This window comes from Onychomys torridus, chromosome 3, assembly GCF_903995425.1.
Source record: "Onychomys torridus chromosome 3, mOncTor1.1, whole genome shotgun sequence".
Taxonomy (NCBI): Eukaryota; Metazoa; Chordata; class Mammalia; order Rodentia; family Cricetidae; genus Onychomys; species Onychomys torridus.
In genome coordinates, this window is record NC_050445.1 from 4,762,317 (window position 1) to 4,777,534 (window position 15,218).

General features: G+C 41.5%; 1 protein-coding gene across 1 annotated transcript in view; it reads left to right on the forward strand.

Moving 5' to 3' along the window:
• Positions 1–15,218, forward strand: part of Rbm33 (RNA binding motif protein 33) — a 111,520-nt gene that overhangs the window by 62,839 nt on the left and 33,463 nt on the right. Inside the window, exons 11-13 of the mRNA XM_036180437.1 lie at positions 11,486–11,618; positions 11,970–12,310; positions 13,930–14,244. Coding sequence (XP_036036330.1) covers positions 11,486–11,618; positions 11,970–12,310; positions 13,930–14,244 — 789 coding nt within the window. The remainder of the gene's footprint in view (positions 1–11,485; positions 11,619–11,969; positions 12,311–13,929; positions 14,245–15,218) is intronic.

A 15,218-nucleotide genomic window follows, 5' to 3' on the forward strand; every position in this document is an offset into this window, starting at 1 on the left:
GTTTTTAAGACTCTCATAAATCAGTTTAGATATATTTTCAAAAAGAAATTATCAATGTGAGGGTAGGGCACAAGTGCCACAACCTGTGTGTAGAGGTCTGAAGAATAGTTGATTTTCTCTTATCATATGGGTTCTGGAGGCAGAACTCAGGTTGACAAGCCTATGCAGCACTTTCCCCCCTGAGCCATCCTGCCATTGCTAGATACATTTTAAAAATAAACTTTGGAAGATGTCCTAGACACATTGAAATGCATTTCTTCCCAATGGTTAGACTGCTTTTTTTCCCCAATTAAAATAGTATTTTTGTTATAATGGTCGGTGAGCTCTTCATTATGGTGATAGTAAAGGACAGTGCCATCACACCGGGTCTGCGTTGTCCCTGCCAGCCCTTAATGTCTGCTGGAGGCGTTAGCACTTGAGCTTCCCTGGCTTTGTTGAATCTGCTCGTGACTTGTCCGTGCTTGTTGCTGTGCAGTATTCCAGTACTGCAGTTTGTTTATTCACTACATACAGTATTGCTGGACGCATGTGCTCATCGTTAGGTTGTGGAAAATGTGTTCACAGGTGGGAATTTACAGGCTCTTTGTTTTCCTTCATATGACTAGAGCATGCATGGCTTTGGGGCTTGTCGTCGTTGTGGTTGTTTTTGAGACAAGGTTTCTTTGTTAGCCTGGCTGCCCTGGAAGAGAGTATCCTCACTACAGACTGTCCTCGCTCTCTAGACCAGGCTGGCCTTGAATTCAGAGATCTGTCTACCTCTGCCTCCCAAGTGCTGGGATTAAAGGTATGTGATACTGCCACATGGCTATGACTTTGCTTTTTATTTGCTTCTTTTTTCTTGAAAAAGTTTTACGGCAATGTTGTTAAAGATCAAACGTGTACGAAACATTACTGATAGATTACTGCATTTTAGACTTTTTCTCATAGCTTATGTCCAGCAACCTTAGGATGCAGAGGTGTTACTATTTTGTCTATTTTACAAACTGGGAAGCTGAGTCTTGGAAGAATTAATGCTTAAGCTTACATAGCTTACAAAGCTGTGCAGATGTAGCATTTAAGCCAAGAGTAGTTCATGTCCAGCATGTCCTTTCGTTTTTTATCCTGTACTTGTCCTTAAATATCAATATGCACTTTTAAAATTATTGTTACTTGTATTTATTTAACTATGGTACGTGTATGTTCTTGCATGTGTATGCATGCACATGTATGGAGGTCAGGGGACAACTTGTGAGACTCAGTTCTCTCTTTTTACCCTGTGGGTCCAAGGGCTCAAACTCAGGTCATCGGGCTTGGCAGCAAAAGTGCCTGTACCCACTCAGCTATCACACTACCTCTCAGCATGCAGTGTAATAAACTTTGCTTTTAAGAAAGAGAGCTTGAAATCCAAGAAACTAAACCAATTCTACAAGATTGTCTGCAGGCTGTATTGTCCTTGGTATGCTCATGGAGGATTTGCTAGCGGGGCCTGTTGGTAGGCCTGGCTGTGGCGGGCATGTTTGCAGGAGTAGCGCACTGCTTCATTCTGTGACAGAATACAGGATTTTTTTTTCCTCCAGTGGTGGTATTTCAGATAGGTTTTTAGCTTACAGTCACTGTTCTAGTTACTTGAACCAAAAGTAACTCCATGTTCCTGAACATAAAACTAATACTTCCTTCTTTGGAATAGTCAACTTGAGTCTATAAATATAAAAATACCTTCTAGGAAAATCAATATATTTAGACAAGGCACAACCTTAAAGAAAAAAAGCTATGGAGAATGTTCCGATGAGAGGATTAACACATTGTGATAGAAGGCTGTAATTTTAATTATGTCAGAGGTCACCGGTGGCCTTTATTCTCTGCGTTTAACCTATTTAATTAGAATTAACTGAGAGGTGTTTTTAAGTGTCAATTGGTTTCTTATACAGTTCTTTGCATTTTAAGTGAGATTAATAAATGAAAACATGTTACACAGGAAGGTTGTAATTTGTTGAAAGATTCATGAAATTTCAATGACATTGTTAAAGTATTTAATTAGTCTTATTAAAACATACCAACTGACCCTTTTAGAGAAGCTGATAAGTGGCATAATAGCGGTTGAAGCCTTTTTATTCTTCCTTTATACGATTAAGTTTTTGCTAAGCAATTTATGCAAAGTTTCCATCTATTCTTTTTGTAACTGAAGTTATCAGTTCTTTCTGAATAGGATTAATATAGATAATGTCATGTAATTAACAAGAGATGCAAAAGTGAAAGCACAATCTGTATAGGAATTATGAGAGGATGATAATCCCTTATCTCGGAGTTTTAAAGGGATATAAAGAAAAGCAAAACAGCAGTTTGAACGGATTAGATTAGTCTTTTTTTCCATTGGTAGAAGACTTCAGCAGTGAAAGTTCCCTGACAACACAGTTGTCAAAGAATTCCGAGTTTGGTTGCAGGAACTAGTAATTTGCTAACCTTTATACCCCTGCTGTGGTAGGAGTCACTGCAGGAATGACATGATGAGTCAGAACTCATAACTGTGTCTTCTGTGGCTTAAGCATTGAGCTGCGGTCGGTGGGGAGAATCTCAAGCTGCCATTCATCTATAGTAGAACTCTAACCCTGAGTTTTTCATCCCATTAAGGAGTAGTGGCTTTTTCAACTCGATTCCTTGGATTGTCTGTATGCAAGGTGCAATATTGTACCTGACTTGTGTGGGTCAGGGTGTGAGCAAGGGTCATACAGCAGAACTCAATTAGTAATTTCTTTTTCAATTAGTAATTCTAAGGGGTAAGAAAGGGAGAGAAAGTTTGTGTTAATGGCAGTTCTATGATGATTTGGGGGCCCTTATTACTTTTCTGCTCTTAATATGTGTGAGTGCATTCCAGACTTAAGGCTGGGTAGATGGTGCATACCAGGGGAAGCACCCCAGGATTAAAGGAAATAAATAGCATTGTTGCTGTGCCCTTCTGGGATCCTCGGCTGGAGTGATGGCAATGGGGCTTGAATCTGAGGGTAACAGCAACACAGCCTGGCTGGGCAGAAGGAAACAGGAAAGAAAGGCTGTGAATCAAGGCTGAGTCTTGAGCTCCAACTTGTTACTTAGTTCAGGATCCTGACTCCTACCTTTAACCAGCATGTGTGGGTAAGAGTTCTCCCTCTTTTTGTTAGGTAGGTCTCAGAAAAGCTGTGACAGTGAGTCTGGGTGCTGTTTAAGATATCTGCAGGTGTGGTTTGGATACCTAGATGGCTTCAGAGTGCTCATCTCAGGTCTACACATTGGAGTGGACTGATCTCACAGGTGGAACTATAAGATATGCTTACTGTGTGGTTTGTCCAGCTTCATGTATATTGACTCTTCCTCTGATCCTGATGTGGCCTCTACATTTGCAGGCATTTGGGGAAAGAATGAGGATAATTCATGGGAAGTTTAAGGTTTGTAGGTTAGATTTCACTCATTGTGTATGTTCTCTGGCCACATGGCCTTCAGGGAAGGCTGCATGCCAGAGCCTTGCTGGTTCTCAAAAGATGACAGACACACTTGGGGAACTCTTGCGGCTAGCAATCTTTAGAGGAGTGGGACTCAGATCTGTGTAAAGCAGACGGCACTGGAATGCATTGGTATCTTTTTTTAGCACCCGTGTTCTTGCAGTAACAACAGGATACTTTTCAGTTTTTTTCTGTTAGCTGCTATCTACAGACAAAAGTTGTTGTCTAGCACTTGGACAAATTCAGGAAATTACTTATATAAATAATGTAATGGATGGGTAATTCTGCCATGGAGCAGACTCCTTCCTTCTACTTACTCTTTGATAAATTTCTGTCTTAGGGTATTTCTAGTTTATTGATCTGCTTTTGTGTTTGGATCTAGCCCTGAAAAATACTTAATACTTATGTGGTGAATGATTAGGGCTGGACTTTGTATATCTTATAGGTGTTTAAGTCTCAATTCAATGTATAACAGAGCAAGGGAGGCTAGCAGGAGTCTTGGAAGTAGACACCAGACTGTTCAAATACCTATAACGCTTCAATGAAAAAATGTTGCCTCTAAGACAACAACTGGGGAGACAGATTCCATGCTCATCTCAGAGAATCTTAGTGTACTATTCTTAATAGTCTTTTGTCTTTAAACCTGTGGTCCCGGGTTGGGGATTTAGCTCAGTGGTTCGATCCTCAGCTCAAAACAAACAAACAAACAAACAAAAAACCTGTGGTTACCTGCTCTTGGCAGCAGCTGGGAAGTGGCTGGGGAGAAGGGCAGGGTCAAGGTAACTGCCAGTCAGCACTGGGTTCTTCTACTCTATACCCTGGAGCAAATGCTGCAGTCAGTGTGATTGTGAACATCCGTTCTCAGCTGGGAGTTAAAGGTTCATCTTGAAGCCAGAATGCTTTACTCTGAGTCTTAAAAAGCTCCTATGTTCTACTGAACCAGAGAACTATTGTGTGAGAATCTGGAGACTTTGCTGCACACCTCACACATTGTAATGCTTGTGAATATGCATTTAAGCAGCATGTGGGTGCCTAGAAAAGAAAACTTAACAGTGTTAACATTCCAGAGGGGCAAGATTGGAGATTACAGTATATTTTCAGTTTAACATAAAAAGACATCTTTAGAAGTTACAAAGATTTAAAAGATACTTCTGTGGACTCTTGATAGTGCTTAGAGATACCTGGGACCAAGAGCATAGCTCAGTTGGCAAAATTCTTGCCATGCAAGGATGAAGACCTGAGTTCAATACCAAGCACACATAACAAAGCTCGATGTGGTGGTTTATGTTTGCAATCCCAACTTTGGTGAAGCAGAGTCAAGAGGATCCCTGGGACTTGCTGAGCAACCAGCCTGGCCTGCTTGGTGAGAGACTTGTCTCAGAGAATAGGTAGACACTACCTGAAGAGGGGAATGAGAGCTGGAGTTGGACTCCAGCCACCACATGCTCCTTCTCACACATGCATGGTCACTGAGAAGCAATGTACCTAGTTTGTCATAGCTTGAAGTTCTTATTGGAAACCGTTTGTTGGTCTCCTTGGAGTCCTGACTCTGACTACTAGTTGGGACAAGGATATGTGTTAAGGAGAGAGCAATGCCCTGGTCTCTCCACGACAGCATAACTCAGCATACCTTCACTTCTGGCAATGTGGGAGCCAGTCTGCTCTTGCAGTTACATTGGCCTTACCTATAAGAAAACCTCTCCTTGGGTGACTCAAAATTAACTGTTTGGTGGAGAGGGGAGAAGGAAGAGGGTTATGAAAAGCCCTTGCTGCCATATGACTTATCCTGTCAAGCCTAGACTCAGTGCATGTGTGACTGTAGAATCCACATGGAAGCAACACAGTTTCTAGTTCTGTGAATCCAGTAACAGAAACAGACAGGAATGCTGGACTTAATTATGCTCAGTTGTAAAGTACGTATGAAGAAAACAGAATGAAGGGAAACTGGAGCTTGCTTGTCTTCCTGAGATCTGAACAGAAAGGGCAGCTGCAGAGGGTCTTATGTCTTACACTTCCTGATACTGTAGGAGGTATGTGTAGAAAGCCAGGTGCACCCTGCAGCAAGTCACTCTGGTTCCGGAAGGAGATGGTGAGGCTGAGTGGGGTGGGGAGAGCAGCATTGTGATGATGAATGGTAAATTAGGCTTGCTGCACTCTTTGTTGAAAGTTGTAGGTTGATAAAAGTTTTCACACTGAGTGTTGCTTATTTCCAGCTATCAGTACAAGTGTTGTGTGTTATTAAGTGGTAAATTCTCCCTTCGGTTCTTCCTGCGTCTGCTTTTTGTCAGCTTGTTAACATAGCTAAACATTTATGCTTTTGGTGTTTGTTGTAATTTAGTATACTGTTTGTTTTTATGAAAAGTATGACTAAATGAAGTAATAGAATGAAAACTTGGATTATCTTAAATAGGCTGCTGCTAAAAATGAGCACACATGTTGCTGATGACTATAGATGATACTTGGATGTGGCAAGGCTGCTCAGACTGTTGCAGACATAGGAACAGCTGTGTTGTAGATCAGAACCAGAAAGAAGATGATCAGATGGAAAGTGACCAGGGCAGTGGGAGAAGGAGCTGACTAGGGATAGGAGAAAGACTACCCAGTGATGATGGACATGTTAAAATTAAATACACACTTGGTGATTCTGATCTGCTGTAACGAGCCTTCCTTTTGCGGACCTCAGTAGGCTGGGAGTGTGGGCCATCAGTGGTCTGCACCAGGGTGAGTCTCTGAAAGGAGTCAAAGAGCAGAGTCAGTCAGGGACTGTCTGGATTGCGGAGGGACGACAGAAAGCTCTGTTTTTACCAGAGAAGCTGTTTCCAGAGGATTTTGTATTTTTGTCTAAAACAAAAACATGAAAGTTTCCAGAAAATTAGATGCAGTGTAGAAGTTTATATACTGTGTGGCATAGTTCCCAGAGTTCATAGTGGCCATGCAGGATACAGGCACTGACATTCTAAGGGGAAAGTTGATTGTTGTTTGAAATCTCCAATTCAGCAATCTTTGTAAGGTCTTTCCTGGCTGGGCTTAAACTCCTTTCTGCCTTTTCAATTTTTCCTGACTATGATGACCTGTGGGAGCTCCCACTGAGTTTTTAAAGTGAAATCTTTTGGTGTGGTTTAGTGACTATAGTATGGTTTAAAATGACCAAGACAGAGGTGTATGGCTTTGACTTTAGGCAATGATTTGACACCATTTTTTCCAGGCTGTGATTGATGAGGTGATATGATTGATGATGCCTTGTTTGGGTAGTAGTAATGGCACTGTCTTCGAACTAGAGCACCTTTGGCCCTCTGCAGATGATTATGAAATAGATGATAATGAAGTGTGGATTCTGACTGGTTCTTGTTGGATTCACATGGTAGTTATTAAAATTTTGTGAGGCTTTCTGTAAGGTAGTGAGTGTGATCCTTCATTCAGACCCATTCTCTCAGCTCCCCTGACCTCAAGACTAACCATATAATCAAAGAATCAACAGTGGATTCACATAACCTCTTGTAAGCATGCCCAGTGCCTGATGTTGGAGTTGGGGCTACACCTTACCACACATACTGAGTTGTACCTTCTAAGCTGTTACATGAGATGGCCCACTGTTTCTGATTTTCTGTTTCAGACTGCCCCTGAGGTGGCAGTGCTACACAACTTTTGAGGACAGTGGAAAGGGTCAGGATTGCTAGTTTGCTTGGTGTGCTGGCTAGTTTTATGTCAGCTTGGCACAAGTTAGAGTCATTTTGGAAGAGTCAGCCCTAACTGAGAAAATGTTCCTACCAGATTGGCCTGTGGATAAGCCTCCAGGCTATTCTTCATTGATGATTGATGTGAAAGGGCCCAGTACATTGTGGGGTGGTACTACTCTGATGATGGTCCTGGATGGTATAAGAAAGCTGGCTGAGATGAAATGAGCTCATTCCTCCCTGAAGTTTCTTTTGGTCATGGTGTTTTATCACAGCAACAGAAACCCTACGGCACTTTCATTAGAAGCCACATGAGCAGTTAGACTTAGTCACATAGCAGAGGTATGTAAATTGGTTCTCATTCATTCATTTCATTCATTACTTTTCCCGCCCTTCTCTTACCCCCTTCCTTTTTCTTCTCTACCCCTATCAGAAGCTACATAAACATGATTGCTAGTTTATCATCCAGGGAGTTTTGAAGATCTCTTAGAAACGTGTTTGGAGGGGGCTGGAGAGATGGCTCAGTGGTTAAGAGCACTGGCTGCTCTTCCAGAGGTCCTGAGTTCAATTCCCAGCAACCACATGGTGGCTCACCACCATCTGTAATGAGATCTGGTGCCCTCTTCTGACCTGCAGGCATACATGCAGGCAGAACACTGTATACATCATAAAATAAATTTTAAAAATAAAAAAAAAAAAACAAAACAAGAAACGTGTTTGGATATACTTACAGATGTTGAGTCTGTCTGAAATGGTTAGGTCCAGAGTATTTCAGGTTTCAGAGTTGTCTAGTTTGGGGGATGCATACCCTACATTTTACCCATTGAGTACCCGTAAGCCAAAATTTGAAATCTGCAGTATGAAACTTTGAGTGAGTGACTTAGAAAGTTACTGATTTTTCACACTATGGATGCTCAAGTTGTATATGTCAGAATGTGCTGACATGTGAAACCAAAGCTAGAGTGCTCATACCACGCTTTTATAGATAAAGAATATGAGATGTACAGTACACCTGATATGTGTCGTTGACTTCATGGCAGAATAGGCATGTCCATTAAAACTCCTCTTGGGAGTTTATTAAGTATAAGCATGGTAACCTGTTTTGATAGAAAAAGGTTTTCTGCATGTTATCAAAGTGAAGATGTTAAAGACTCCTCAAAGCATCAGAGTAGTGATGTCACTAGCTAGTATCTTTGGTGCTTGTTCAGTCAGGGAGAAAGCCTTTCTGAGGATGGGCAGATGTGTTACATATTCAGGATCCTCCTTGTTGGCTGCGCTTTGAGGGGGAGGGAATCTTACTTCACGTGTTTTATGGTAGCAAGAAGCAGTGCTCTTTAGACTTCAGTATGGTGAGGGTTGACTCAGTATCACTTGAAATAGCAAGTAACAGCTAAAAGAATGTAAGCTTTAGGATTTCTATTCTGTCTGTTTGAATAAATCATAATGTTTTGCTTTTAGAAAGATGTAATATTTGCATTTCAAACCTCATTTTATTGCCATTTTTAGCTAACAGGTAAATGGGAGCATTTCTTTGGCAGTTTTTTTTTTTTTTTTTTTTTCAAGGCAGGGTTTCTCTCTCTCCTGTAACTCACATTGTAGACCAGGCTGCTTCAAACTCTCAGAGATCCACCTGCCTCTGCCTCCCGCCCAGCTGGCAGTCCCTCCCTCCCTCCCTCCCCCCCTCTCATACACACTCACTCTGTGTCTGGATGTGTTTGTGTGGGTGCATGGGTATGTATGTTTCTTATGTGGGTACACATGTAGAGGCCAGTATTGTTGCTGGATGTCTTCCTTGGTCAGTTTTGCACCTTATTTTCTGAGTTTGTCACTAAATCTGGAGCCATTTTAGCTAGGCTGACAGGCCAGTGAGCCCTAGGAATCCTCCTGCTGCTTTTCCCCAGTGCTGGACTATGAGGTCTGTGCTGCCACATCCTGTGTTTATATGAATGCAGAGGATCAGAAATCAGGTCTTGTTGCTTATACAACAAGTACCATTGAGACATCTCCCCAACTCTAAAGTAGACTTTTATATTTGTTTATTGTTTCTTTGTGCTTGTGTGTATGGGTGCATGTGTAGAGAGAGGTCAGAGGACAGTTTGCAGGAGTCAGCTTTTTTCTCCATGATGTGGATTCTAGAAATCAAACTCAGGTCACCAGGTTTGGTGTGAGGCATTTTTCATTCACTGTGTCATCTTGCTGGCCCCAGAACAGACTTTTAAAGGCAACAGAAAAAGTATTTCTGATGTTATAAAATGGGGTCACATTTAGGGGGAATAGCTAAAATTAGTAATAATACAATAAACAAGGCATTAGAGTTTTGTGTTTATGAGGAAGAAGATTCCATTTTTCTAAATTTTATTTTTAATTCTATATCTCTGTGTTGGAATGTACATGGGGGTGCTGTGCTTGCATGGGTCAGAAGAGGATTTTGGATCTGCTGGAGCTGGAGTTCTAAGTGGTTATGAGCTGCCTTCAATAGTGTTGGTAACCAAATTCAAGTCCTCTGCGAAAGCAGCAAGCATCCTTAATTGCTGTGCCATCTCTCCAGCCCTAGAAGCTCCATTTTTAAGAGTTGAGAAATACTGGGTCAGTTCCCATGGATGAGATGATGCTAAAAGAAAAGAATCTGATATTTATTATTTCATCTTAGAACACCTGGTGGCCTCTTCTCTTTTGAGTAGCAGTTTCTTAGATATTAGTGTAGTAGTTTAACTATCTCAGTGAGCACACTATGGGACAATGGAATGAAGCTTTTTTCCTTTACCTTTTTCAGCTATACTAGTAAAATATAGCTACTGAGAAATGCTTGAATGTTGCTTAGTTTTGTTTTTTTGTTGTTGTTGTTGTTGTGCTGGATATTGGACCTGGGGCTTCACATTGGTTGGCAGAGGAACACTCGACCACTGAGCTATAACCTATCCCAAATTTAAGTTGTTTTTAATCCAAGAAAGTCAGCTGTATATTATTTCTTTTTTAGTAGTTTGATTTCTTTTTCTTTTTTATTTAAGATTTATTTATTTATTATGTACAGAAGAGGGCGCCAGATCTCATTACAGATGGTTGTGAGCCACCATGTGGGTGCTGGGAATTGAACTCAGGACCTCTGGAAGAGCAGTTGGTACTCTTAACCTCTGAGCATCTCTCCAGCCTGATTTCTTTTCTTTCTTTCTCTCTTTAAAAAAACCATTTTATTTTCTTTATTTTATGAGCTTTGGTGTTTTAACTGCATGTATGTACTTGTGAGAGTATCAGGTCCCCTGAAACTGAGGTTACAGATAGCTGTGAGCTGCCATGTGGGTGCTGGGGGTTGAACCCTGGTCCTCTAAAAGATCAGCCAGTGTTCTTAACCACAGAACCGTCTCTATAGCTCCATTATTTGATTTCTTAAAAAGTCACATTTTTCTGTTATCTCAGTATACTAATTTTTGTTAAGGTACAAACTGAATTTTTTTTTCTTTTGAAGTAAATTTGCTTCATGGCTTTAGCCTAGGGTTATATTGAGTAAATAACAAAGAATAGCATCTTTGACAAACAATTGCAATGGGAGTCTGAAATAGATGTTTAGTTTTTTGGGATTCCTGGAAATGAGAGTCAACAGTTGTGTAGTTTCGTAGTTTTGAGTAAGCCTCGAGGCAATGCTGTGGCTCTCTGTAACGTATTTTCTCTTGGGCCACCAACCAGCTCTCAGATCAAGACACAGAGACATTAGTTATGGAATTCATGCCCTTATCTTCTGTGTGTCCCACCAGTTCTTCTAACTTAACCTGTCTCTTCAGTTATGTTTTGCCTCGGCTTTTTAACCCCCCTAACCCCCCTTGTCTGTCTGTCTCTGTTCTACTTTCCTGCTTCTTGTGGCTGGCTGGCTGGTGTCTTCTGCTCTCTCTTTCTCCCTTGTTCTCCCCACTTCCCCTCCTGTTGCCTAGATTTCTCCTCCTAAATATTCTCTCTGCCCGCCAGCCCTGCCTGTCCTGTCCCTCTCCTGCTTAGCTGTTGGCTGTTGAGCTTTTTATTAGACCAATCAGGTGCCTTAGAAGGGAAGGTGAAACAAATGTAACACACCTTTACACAGTTAAAGTAATATTCCACAACAGCTTTCTAGTAATGTTAAAATCCTGATTTAATTTCTTGATGTTGTATTTTGATTCTTGACTGTTTTATTATGGCAAAATCAGTTTTTATATAACATCATTTACATTTGCATATAGGTATTTGTCTTTTATGTGCATATGTAGAGAGAGATAACAGAAAGAAGTAGGCTAACCATAAGAAATGAGTTATTATGTTGTTAAGCTTGGGATTATGTGTATATTCTGAAAATTATATAGTATTTTTTTCATCTTGTTTTTCATTGTTCTTTAGGGCCCTCCAGAATTTCCACAGCATACACCTGGACCTGTTCCCAACAGTTTTAACCAGCCACCTCGACTTCCTCTCCAGGACCAGTGGAGAGCCCCACCACCACCTCAGGACCGAGACCCTTTCTTCTTGGGAGGTACATGAAGGGGTGTGATGGGCACAAGAAGTGACAGAAGCTGCATTGAATGGTGGACCTGTGCAGTTACTGCTAAGACAGTTTACTGCCCCTAGATGTATCCTAATATTCTACCCATCATTTCAGTGGCTAAAATGAGACAAATATTGGATCTGAAACGTGACATTCTTGTACAAAGAAGGAAATGTTTATAGAAAATGACCCATAAAACCATTCCAAGATAGCTAAAATCTAGGATTCTTTATAAAATACAATCCTAACATTTGGGAATAGTAAGGTGGTTCTTAAAAATACTTGTCTACAAAGTGTGCGGTCTTTCTAACTTGAAGATAATGTTGTGTTACTATTCAGTTTCAGGTGAACCAAGGTTCCCCAGTCATCTTTTCTTGGAACAGCGAAGTCCTCCACCACCTCCTCCTCCCACACTCCTGAACAGCAGCCATCCTGTCCCCACTCAGAGTCCCTTACCATTCACTCAGCCTGGACCAGCATTTAATCAGCAAGGACAACAGCCCGTGTTCCCTAGAGAGAGGCCTGTAAGACCAGCCCTGCAGCCCCCAGGCCCAGTAGGGATCCTGCACTTTAGCCAGCCAGGGTCAGCAACTGCCAGGCCTTTCATTCCTCCTAGACAGCCGTTCCTACCCAGCCCAGGACAGCCGTTCCTGCCTTCACATGCACAGCCTAACCTTCAGGTATGCACATGAACCAGCCTTGAGGGAAACTCTTATCTGTGTGGTGCTGATCCTTTGTGTTTCGTGAAAGGGAAACTTAAGCTTCTAATTGTTTCTGCTAACTATGGTTATCTGAAGAGTATGAGTAGTAGTCTTAATATACTGATTGTTACAGCCAGTTTTCTTGATAGTATTGTTTATTTCTTAAATACTAGGGACTATGAAAAAAGTGGTTCTCATTTTCCTGGAGCTGAACTTTGTCACTTTTAGAATTTTAAAGGGTAATTTTAACACTAGAGTACTGCACCTAACACTAAAGTAAGTCCTGATGGTGTATTTGCTCATCTTGTGTAGTGCTCTCCTCCATCATGTTCCTGCTGGGGAGGGGAGAGGCCTTGGTGGGGAGGGACACTCCAGCTGCTCACTCTGCATGTGTCAGGCTTGTGCGCCCTCTGCTGGTAGGTGTTTACTGGCCAGTACAAGTGTTTGTGACATTTTTCCTACCTGGTATATTTTCTTTGTTTTTAACCTTACTATCAAGTATCAAGGTATATAGCAACCCAGCAAGGTGCAGTGTCATTCCTTAATCCCAGCATTTGGGAGATGTTTACCGGAAATGGGGGGGAGAGAGAGTTGGTAATAGTACACTTTGACTCAACTGTTTAGATACATAGGGAATATAAGAATGTATACCCAGGGGCTGGAGAGATGGCTCAAGTCATAAAGAGCACTTGCTGTATTTCCAGAGGATGGGATTCAATCCTCAGCACCCACATGGTGGCTCACAACCATCTGTAACTCCAGTCCCAAGAGATCCAAAGTTTTCCTTTGGCCATGGTGGGCACTAGGCATGCCCCTTGATACATAGACATTCATTCACCTGAAATATCCATACACATGATCAATTCCTAAATAACATATCTAGGCTTGCAAACGTAACTTAGCAGGTAACAGCTCTTGCTACCAAGCCTGAGTACCCTAGTTTGACCCCTGGAACTCACATGGTGGAAGGTATGAACTGACTCTAGTAAGTTGTCCTCTGATCTCCAGTGTGTATTGTGGCACAGGCTTGTGTTGGTACACATGTACTCACATATACACACAGCCAGTTGAGCCATAAGTAAATGAAATAAAAATTTTAAGAGTATGTGTTTAAGTTTAAAAGAGAAGATAAGTATTTTCAGTGTTCAAAAAGGGGTAAATATTTTGAATTTTTTCTAAAAATAGAAATATTTCCCCTCTATTGTATAAATATTGGAATATAGGTGAGTATAAAGAAATTAAATAATTCTATTACCAAGCAGCAGTTGCCATAACCATGTAGTTGTATCTTTTTTAGTAGGAAAGCAGTCCTTGTCTACGTATTTTTTCCTCAGGTAATATAGTCACTGTGGTCTTTCTAGTCTTGTGAACTGTCTTCACTGTACCATCTGAGCATGCTGTAGGAGGTTACCTATTATGATGGTGCATATATTCTAGGCATACAAAGATAGTGCCGCCAGCCAATTGCTGCATTTATGATTCTATTCTCCACACGAAGCTGCTTCTCAATGCTGGGGATTTTTAAGGAAACCGTTGGGATGAAATCTACCTAGCACATCTGTTTGTAAGCTATTGTTTCTCTTTCTTTGGAATGGAAGGGACCCTTGCATCCTCCGTTGCCGCCACCTCATCAACCACAGCCCCAGCCTCAGCAGCCCCAGCAGCAGCCCCAACATCACCAGCACCAGCCACCCCTTCAGCCTCCCCTCCAACCTCCACACCAGCCTCCCCCACAGCATCAGCCGCCCCCTCAGCATCAGCCACAGCAGCACCAGCATCACCACCACCTTTCCGCTCCTCCGCCTCCTCTGATGCCCATGTCTCAACCACAGTTCAGGCCGCATGTGCAGACTGCTCAGCCTCAGCCCAACAGCAGTCGGATGCAGTGCACCCCACGTCAGGGGCTACGACATGTGAGTACCACATGTGGCTTAACTTACAGTTCCTGAGGTAAATCATTTTCCAGTTTTTTTTTAAATTAATAAATACGCAATATATTTTCCAAAGTAAAACAATAATTGGTTTTTAAAGCACTTTGGAAAACATTTTAAACTATAGATATTAACTTGTCCTTTTTTGAGCATTAAAGGCTATGCTAATATTTACTTCCTTCATGTATTTGAGTTTTCTGTAGTGATTAGACAGTACTATTGGTTGATGGTCATTCCACCAGCACAAGCAGCTTAGCCTTTGATACAGGGTGTCTGCCTCTGGGTTCTGAATAAGCCTACATTCAGTTGTGGAAGTTAACTTGCGTTTGTTTGTGGTGGTACATTTTACATACTGTCAGTAGATGTGGGTCTTGTGCATTGGAAGGAACTGGAAGGTAATAGGTTGCTGTGAGAGTAAAATGTAGCTGCCATTACCTTTTCCTCTGTTAGTAACTGACATTACTTTCTCTTTCAGGACAAAAGATAATATTGCTAACAGTTCCGTCTATAAGTCTTCTTTACAGTCCTGTACCTTTTTTCTCATTGTTTGAGCAGGTCATTGGGCTGCTTTGAACCTGTCTTCCTTTCCCTGCCTCTTTATATATCTTAATGTGACTTGGATGAAAGCATTAAGGGGATTTCTAGGTACTGAGGAGAGGCATGTGTGACTAGGTTTTCTTGTTAGGGTAATGGCAGCAACTCAGTCCCTCCTGACTCAGCTACCTCTATCCCTTGATGTATGGGTTCTTTCCCAGCCACGTCTAGGGAAAAATAACCAAGACTCTCTTGCGATAGGACTTGGTGGCAATGTTCTCCTCCAGAAAGCTTTTCATAAGATTGAAACATGGTATTCGGGTCTCCTGTTCCATTTTAAACTTAGATGAAGTAGAAACAGTATGCAATTGATACATTTGGGTCCTGGAGGTTTTTTGTTGTTTTGACCCAAAGTTCTGTTA